Here is a 9,334-nt window from a genome sequence, read left to right as displayed (position 1 = left end):
AAAGTTTTCGCTTCGCATTGACACGACCTCCTTCCCGTACGATTGCCGAACGTGAACGAGTAGGATCGTACAGCGCTACAAATTCCACAGAAACACATCTACGCGACACTCCACACGTAATCGACGCCTTAGGGGCGGAGACAGAGCGGCACCGGGTACGTCGCTGGTTTCGATTGGCCCACATTTACATCGGACGCTGCTCGCGCGCTGCTATGGCTTCCTGGTGTGCAGCTGTACAGGAGCGCATTGAGTGTTTGGCTGGTCGTCGGATGGCGTGAACGCTCGCTGAGCGGGTCTGTTGGGAACGAGTGGATTTATATTCTAGGCAGAATGCGCACATGATAACGACCGCTGACGGTGTTTCTCCGTTTTGTAGTGGCTACTGGGTTTGTTTACTGAGTGCGGAGTTCATGGCTGGCGATCAGAAAATAGATTCATTTAGGAAAGTATTCGTATTCACTAACGCGTTTCCCCCAGTTTACTCTTCATCATATCTTTCGGCGGGAAAGGCTAGTTTCAGCGCAGCACTATATTCATTTTGCTGACGCTTTTTTTTAAAAGCGACTACAGCGTGGTATTTACAATTATCCATTTATACAGCTGGAGCAATTTTGGGGTAAGTACTTCGCTCAGAGGCATTATTAATATAATATTATAGCTGGAGTTGGGGATCGAATCTGTGACCTTTTGTTTTTTGGGTCCAAAGCAAAGGCAGTAGCTCCAACTAGTATGTTGTCCTGTAGCAGATCAAGCTCTCCGTTTCTGTTGCAGCCCGATTATAGGAAGAAAAATGACTTATAAAATATCATTGTCCTCTGCAATCTTTCACCTTGTCCCCTATTGCTCTGTGGGGTCAGGGTCCCTTTTCCTCCCCGTTACGTCGATGTGTCTATTTATTATCTGTAGTGGGCCTCACAGCAGTATAATGCATTGTTTTAGTAGTATATCAAGATACATAAAATTCATCTAATGCCCCCCATGTAGGTTTGGACAGGGCAAAGAAGGGCCCACAAGGAGTTTTCATTACCTGTGCCTTAAGCCAGTCTTCCCAGACACACTTACCCCATCATTGCCCCTAGAAGTGCCCCCACTGGTTGCGCAGGTTATTTACAAGTTACCCACAATGCAACTATTTACATTAAGCAAATCTTCCTGCCTGAATACAGTAATGAGGGTTGTTACAATACATTGTATTATGAATGAAAATGGTTAGAAACTTGTAAGTTCATATGGTCATTATTGGGTAAAAAGGCAGTTATTACACACACATTTTCAGAACCGCTTGTCCCATACGGGGTTGCGGGGAACCGGAGCCTACCCAGCAACTCAGGGCGTAAGGCCAGAGGGGGAGGGGACATACCCAGGACGGGACGCCAGTCTGTCGCAAGGCACCCCAAGCGGGACTCGAACCCCAGACCCACTAGAGAACAGGACCCGGTCCAACCCACTGCACCACCACGCCCCTGTGGTTATTACATAATAGCCTAAATATTAGTTGCTGATTATCTTCAGCTCAGATTAATGGAGACTTTTTTTTGTCTGCTCGGTTGTTCTAACAGTATTTTATGTGCTTTTAATAATTTTGTATGTTTTCACAGACGCGAAATGGGAAGTACACCAAATGCCGGTGTGCTGAGCGCACAGCTACAAAATACCCTGATCGGTTACCATAACATTTACATTGATGGGTGGAGAGTTGCAAAAAAAACGGTAGAAATCTTTTTTCTGTTGTCCCTCACATTTTACAGCTCCCAGTCATAGAAATGTCTGTATTCCTGCTCTAATTTGGCAAAAATGTATTTAAATGAAAATATTGTAACTGCACAGTGTACAGAAATATTACTTTCTCTTATGCGGGACACTTGCATCCTCCTTCCTGTATCTTATTTTATGTTGTTTTTTTATTATGCAGAAAGATGTCACGGTGTGGAGAAAGGCATCTGAGGAATTCAGTGGATTTTTGTAAGGTTACCCCGTAAAGCTAAAAAATTAACATTTCTTTCATAGTGCTGTTAAAATATGAAGCAATTTAAGATTATTTCTATAGTTTATGATTATTTCTACATCTGCTTTTTCATTGTGGTGAAAACTGCTCTCTATCTGAAATGCCATCAGCATTCCATTGCCATTTCCTTGTGTAGTAACAGGACCAACATAGCTAACTTACGCTGATATGTGTTTGTGTTAGCAATCCATTGATATATTTGGCACCAACATGCATTTTGTAGTCTGTCATTCATATATACTGTATGTCCTTTCCTGATTTTTGACATAACAATACAACGATAAGCTTAATAATGCCAAAGTGTACAGAAGCAGAATGCATCTCCTCTCTCTGGATGTGAGATGTTTAAGAACCAAAAGTGATAGCATTTTGATGAGATTTTGCTGAAGGACATTTAGCAAAATTCCACACCTTTTGTTACATTTATTTATTTAGCAGATGATTTTCTGCAAAGCAACCTCCAGTGAACTCCATGTAGTGTTATCAGCCCACACACCTTATTCACTGGGTCACTCATCCATACATCAGTGGAACACACTCTCAGTGTCGCTCACACACTGTGGGTGAACATGAACAGCATGTCTTTGGACTATGGGAGGAAACCCACACAAACATGGTTGAAGAACATGCAAACTCCACACAGGCTGAGCGGGGATCGAACCCATATCCTCTCACACCACCCAGGCGCTGTGAGACAGCAGCGCTGCACACTGTGCCACCAAAATGATTAGTTAGTTTCGTTTAGCTGAAGCTTTTCTCCAAAGCGTCTTACAATGTTAAAATTATTACAAACTCATAATTATTTACCCCTTTCATACAGCTGGGTAATTTTACTGGAACAATTTAGGGTAAGTACCTTGGTCAGCGGCACTGCAGCTAGATGTAGGGATCGGACCTGCCACCTCCGCATCTGAAGGCAGTAGCTCTAACTGCTACGCTACCAGCTGTCCCCCTGTTAGAGCCTATAAAATTAAATTTTGTTTACTTCCCCTTAAGTACTACTAGGTTAATCTTAATTTTAAGGGGAATGTGAATTTTAAACGAAATTATAAGGCAGTTAAAGCAGCACTACAGTTTTCTATTTGTGTTTTCATCATTTCGCTAGGTGATTGTTTTGCTTTGAAGTCAGTAAATCCCCATGTTCTACTTTGTTACACTTTTTGCATATAGGTACAAGGTTGAAGGTGTAGTAGAGGAGAATCCGAACCGAATAATTGACTATATTCGCCCAGGACCTTACAGATTAAAGTGGGACAGCTTGCTGACGTCAATGGAAATTGTTAAAATATTTGATGAGGTAAGTCCTTTTGCTTTTTAAAATTGTTTTATTCTGAATATGATGGTGCCCAAGCTGTGGCCAATTTTTAAAATTAATATCTTTTTTGAGGATGGTGGGTGTGGTGGTGTGGTGGCACAGCGTTCTTGGCTGGGTCCTGCTCTCTAGTGGGTTGGGGGTTTGAGTCCCACTTACGGTGCCTTGCGGTAGACTGGCATCCTGTCCTGGGTGTGTCCCCTCCCCCCCTCCAGCATTGCTGGGTTAGGCTCCTGTTTGCTGGGACAAGCGGTTTCCACCAGTGTGTGTGTTTTGAGCACATAGATTTATTTCCAAGGTGAATATTTTTAATTTAGAATATTTTTAAACACTTGATTGTTCATTGTCATTTAAAATACATAATTTATCAATTGTCTTAAATAATGAATACTTTTATGCTTTACCAACTTGTACAAATGGATATGGGATAGGATACACACACACACACATTTTCTGAACCGCTTGTCCCATACGGGGTTGTGGGGAACCGGAGCCTAACCTGGCAACTCAGGACGTAAGGCCGGAGGGGGAGGGGACACACCCAAGACAGGACACCAGTCCATCACAAGGCACCCCAAGCGGGACTCGAACCCCAGACCCACCCAAAAGCAGGACCCGGTCCAACCCACTGCGCCACTGCGCTCCCGCGCCCCCCTGGGATAGGATATAGTAGGATAATACTTTATTAAGTACACATGGAAATGTACACAGCAGCTCAACGTGACACAACAAAAGACATGACACATAACAACAAAGTGCAGTTACTCAAGCAAGACCATAGAAACACAATGGAATAAATAACTATTTTAAAAAAACATTTACCACTCATCACCTTGTTGAAAATCTAACGGCACCTTGACTGGCATTATAGACGCAGATGGCCGTTAGTAAGAAGGACCTCCCGAGGCACGTCTTTGTGCACCATAGCTGAACAATCTGGTGACTAAAAGGGCTCACGGCAATCACCTTGTGGAGGTGGTGTGAACTGTTGTCCATAATGGACTTGCTCAGAGCCATATCAGGAACTGTTTTCTTAATAAGCTTCCAGAGATTGTGGGTCCAGCAGAGATGTTTCCCCTCCAACACACAGCAGCAATAGACTCATGATACTGGTAACTATGGCGTTGGTGTATATATTATGTATTAGTATTAGTAACACAGAAAGACAGAAATTGAGCAGACCATGTGAGCACACTAATAAGCTACATTAACTTAGATGGGTCAAACTGAGTTCTGTCTGATCTGATGATTGTGACCAGGAGCCACAGCGACACGAACAGAACTCGCCGTATTTTGCTCGGCAGGGATCTGCTCCTTGGCCACACACTCCGTGGAGTTTCTCTTAATTTTTCAGGTGCCCCTCAGACTTGCTAGTCGCTTCTATTGAGACAGGCGTTCCTTCTTTGCTTGGTTTGCAGGTTGAATAGAAAGGGGAGTTGAATCTGAATCGGACGAGCACATGTCAGATGCCCTCAGTACTTCCTGTTCAGCAAACTGAATAAGATTATATCAGGAAAATGACAAGAAAGTTGCAAAACATGGATTAAACAAAGCAGATATTTTGACTGCCATAGATTTCAGTGAAAGTGAGAGTTGATTTGCATTAGAATTGTTTTGGTGCTCTGAAGGCATTTTTGAATGGCACACCTTTGTAGGACATGCTGTTTTATTAATTCAACAATATTTGGTTCATATAAACATGAATTGAGTAGCACAGGATTTTTTACCGGTAACTCAAAAACTGTAATTAACTCCATAAAATATTTACCGCTCTATTTAATATGTCTGTCACTGTGTTCTGTAGCCAGGTTGTTGTTGTTTGATGCGCTACACAACTGCTGGACAGCTGTGGAATATAATTGCACCAAGGGAGTTTATTGATTTCTCCTACACCACGGACTACCAGAGTGGGCTTCTTTCCTGTGGTGGGTATTTCAGAAAGTATTAATACATTTCTAAACATTTCATTCAGAATTTTTGTTAAAAGATTAATTGTAAGATTTCACACTTGGTTGTAATTTGATGGGAAAAAAAGCTATGCAGTACAGTAATAAAATATTTATTAACAGAAGTATATTTTTGGGAAGTGTTATCTTTTTCATAGCTGTTAACAGTGTGATGTTCAAAGAATAAAAAATAATGCTTTTAATGATGGTAGGTGAAAGGTTTCTAAGACTTTGTCCATTCGAGTTGTGCGTTGTTTATCCAGCATTGTGTGCATCGCTCTGAGCTGCAAAAAAAAAGACACTTTAATAACTGGTTTTTCATTAGACATTCCACAAGAGGATGATAAGACCTTACATCATTTAAATTATGACTTTTCTCCTCTAACAAGAAATACACACAAATAAACACGCTGTAAACCATTTCTCTGATGGAGTAATTTTTACTGTAATTATACTGGCTCCTCATATTATGAACATACTCTAATGTAATGTAATTGGACCAGAAGTTTTCAACTTTCTTTGTGTCTCCAAAGTTGCTTTTACTCTTTCTGCTAATGTAATGCACACATTGTATTTTCTTTGAGATGTACATCGCTTTGGAGAAACGCATTTGCTAAATGAATAAATGTAAATGTAAAACACATCTTCCAGAGGTTCCTTCATTGATTCACACAGTATATTCTGTAAAAACTTATGATAAAGCTATATTAAAAACACTCAGGAGCACATCCATCCATTACTACCATCTAATGGCTGGATGCAGAACAATAAGTAATTTTTTCTGCAACAGAGAAGAAAAGAGAACAGTTAAAAACACATTTATAAATAAAGTGGAAAACATTCAAATGTTCAAAAATTTATTACTTCACTGTTCATGAGTCGTGGGGGTGCGGTGGCGCAGTGGGTTGGACCACAGTCCTGCTCTCCGGTGGGTCTGGGGTTTGAGTCCCGCTTGGGGTGCCTTGCGACGGACTGGTGTCCCGTCCTGGGTGTGTCCCCTCCCCCTCCAGCCTTACGCCCTGAGTTGCCGGGTTAGGCTCCGGTTCCCCGTGACCCCATATGGGACAAGCGGTTCTGAAAATGTGTGTGTGTTCATGAGTCAGTGCATCTGAGTCCTGAAAAGATGCCTCCTACAGGTTGGAAGTTACACTTTCTTGTAAAAAAAAAAAAGTTGCTTGTTATGTGTGCAGGAGAATTGGAAGGCAGGAACCTTGATAATGGCATCATGATGACATTCTTGGCAACCTCTAAAAGCTTGGGGATTTTCTTAGGTCATGTATTTTGTGGCTTTCGTTGTGATTTCTCATAAATGTAACACATGCTGTCACTGCAGCTGTGCTCAAGTGTTTAAATTTTATATATATATTTTTTTGTTGGCGGACGTGGGAAAACAACTGCAGATGCCGCAGTGCATTGCGATCACGGCGTTGAGACCCGATATTGTGCTGTACTCCGAGGGCGCACGGATAGTGTACTTCATTGAATTAACAATACCTTTCGAAGACTCATTGGAAGATGCCTTTGAGAGGAAGAAATTGAAGTACACTGAGTTGGCTGGTGAGGTGAGGGAGCGAGGCTGGCAGTGCGTTATTAGACCAGTGGAGATCGGTACTAGAGGGTTTGTTGCAAAATCAACCACGTCGCTGCTGTTGGAGTTTGGTTTTAGGGGTCAGTCGTTAAGAGCAGCCATTAAAGGCTTGTCAGAGGTAGCAGAAAGATCTAGTCAGTGGTTGTGGATGAGAAGGCACCAGGGTGTTTGGGGGAAGCACACTTGAGTGGGGAGTACTCACCTAGGTGAACGTCAATGGTTTGAGTTTTGTTGTCACCTCCATATGCTGGTATGGTGTATTGGTTGGTTGTTGGTGGTTGGGGTGGTTTTTTTTGGTGGGTGGAGTCACTGGGATGGCACTGTGGGCATGGAGGGGGGTGGGTCTGGGACGCCAGATCTCGCCGTTGAGCCTTCTGGAGGTGTAGTGGGCTCAATTCAATGAAACATCAATGAAGGAAGGTGCCCACTTGACAACCCCAACGAAGTGCACGTGGTGGCTCCCGGCAAGGAGGATGGTGTTTGCCCATGATATTTTTTTTTTTTTGTGAAGGGAATTGGTTGGTTTTGGGAGGGATGGTATATTGTGGCATGGTTGGTTTGTCTAGCCCCCTTGGTTTTTGGCACGAGGGGTTGAACATCTTTCCCTGTGTATTATTGTATGTTGATAACCTAATTAATTGCTTTCTCACAGGTGTCAGTGTTGAATACAGTGAACGCCAACACAGTTTTGTGCGGGGCTTTAACCACCCCTGTGGCTGGTTCTGCGTGCCCGCGGAGGCAAACAAGGCTCACAGCCTGCTGACGGGGTACATACAGACAGACCTTCGTGGCATGGTCCCCCAGTCCGCAGTGGACACTGCAATGGCCAGTGGCCTCACCAACTTCTTTTCTGACCTGCGTAAAGCACTGGTAGTGTAACCAAGCCTTTTTCCTCTTTCTCGTTGAACCTAATAAGACCAAAACCTTTTGTTTCTGTCCAAATTGTAGTAGTGTTCAGCTCAGGATTAAGTTTTGAAATTTTAGCCCGTTTATATTGACTCTGTTGATATTTGTGTTTTGATATGCTGCTTGTATATTAATTATTTTTCTATTCTGTCTATTTTATGTAGTATGTTAAATAATATTTGTAACTGGCAGAATCAAGATGTGTGTTTGTGTGAAATGCATGTCATTTACTTGTGTCGTCATCCTTGTATTCCACAACTGAACTTTAGTTATGCAGACTGCTAAATGTGCTAATCTGGGCAAATTTAAATCCTAAAGTTCTGAAATTTAAGCTTTTTTCAAATATTTCAGATGATGATTTTAATAAATTAATACTTTAATCATAATAGTTCTACCCAAATATCCCAGGTATTTAATATTCAGCCTGAATACTTCTGTCATGGATAGGAATGCTTGTTGTTTAAATGCATGTCTAAAATATACACCCAAATAATTTTAGACTTCTAAGTTCATGGCTTATTTTATAATTGAGGTATATAGTTGATATGTGATACTGCTTGGCACCATGCTTATGAATTATTCTTATGCGCAGAGGTGCAATCTATAAATAGGAATTAATGGTTCCCCAGTTGACACCCCAGTCCTCTGATTATGTTTTCTCATAATTCGAGGATTTCCTAAGAAAAGAATGGCTTATGTAATAGTGATCAGTGTTCTGATTACACATTTTCTTGCCCAGATAAGGCAGTGCATGTGCTAGTTCAGTCTTTCCATGGAAATTCAAACTTTAACACTTCTGACAAAGAGATGTAAAAGTTTCGCCACACCACTGTGCCCCCCCTAAACAGTAGTCTAAAATAGGTTAAAAAGAGATGTTTTAATGTAAAAATGGATAAAAAGGATTAATATTTACTTGTGGGTGCATTTTAAAATTAGATTCTAAAACCCGGTAAGTCCCAGTCCATAGATCGGAATGTATATTTCTTTTCTTTAAGAAAGGAAATTCTAGTACAGTATTGATTACGATGGTGACAGACACAGTTCAACTTTTTCTGTAACTTTTGAGTGAAGAACTGAAATTTGCATCTTAGTCTGAATCCAAAGATAACTGTAGTTTCCCACCAGAGCACATCAGTTTAGAAAAAAAAACTATAGGAAAATTTAATATTCACATCAAAATCCTTTTAAGTGCACTTCCTTGCAGGTCTGGATTCTTTCCACTCTACAAATGTTTTTTACTATAATTAAGAGAAAGTTTTAATGGTCCTAACATTTCAGCAGATGTTTAAATGTTTCAGATGCTTTTTTTTTTTTTTTTTTTTTTTTTTTTTTAACGTGATGGATTTCTGTGATTTTGCATCCATTTATTTTTTTGAAAAATCTGTCAGTAATGGTGCTTATTGGAGAATCAAAGTAGACTGAATTGTTTCAAATCTATTTACCTTTAAAATAATGTGAATATTATTATGGGAGATATATGTTAAGCACGAGTATGAGGGGAGTATGTAATGGAATAGGAGCAAAGAGGGAAAAGCAGGTGCTATCATGATCATTTAAAACTGTCGCAGAAAAATGTT

General features: G+C 41.0%; 1 protein-coding gene across 2 annotated transcripts; it reads left to right on the top strand.

Moving 5' to 3' along the window:
* Window positions 1–203: 203 nt before the first annotated feature.
* On the top strand, window positions 204–9,027 carry stard4 (StAR related lipid transfer domain containing 4). 2 transcript variants are annotated; one of them, XM_029252617.1, is made up of 6 exons: window positions 204–616; window positions 1,599–1,710; window positions 1,913–1,962; window positions 3,176–3,302; window positions 5,122–5,242; window positions 7,504–9,027. In XM_029252617.1, exons 2-6 carry the CDS (start codon window positions 1,606–1,608, stop codon window positions 7,728–7,730), a joined length of 630 nt encoding a protein of 209 aa, XP_029108450.1. In that variant the 5' UTR covers window positions 204–616; window positions 1,599–1,605; the 3' UTR covers window positions 7,731–9,027. The 2 variants fall into 2 exon arrangements, with proteins under 2 accessions (XP_029108450.1, XP_018592164.1); XM_018736648.1 differs by lacking the exon at window positions 204–616 and having other exon boundaries at window positions 1,454–1,710.
* The last annotated feature ends 307 nt before the right edge of the window (window positions 9,028–9,334 follow it).

Source organism: Scleropages formosus, chromosome 6 (assembly GCF_900964775.1).
Source record: "Scleropages formosus chromosome 6, fSclFor1.1, whole genome shotgun sequence".
NCBI lineage: Eukaryota > Metazoa > Chordata > Actinopteri > Osteoglossiformes > Osteoglossidae > Scleropages > Scleropages formosus.
The sequence above is the reverse complement of the archived record's forward strand: the minus strand, read 5'-3'. Positions and strand labels throughout refer to the sequence as shown.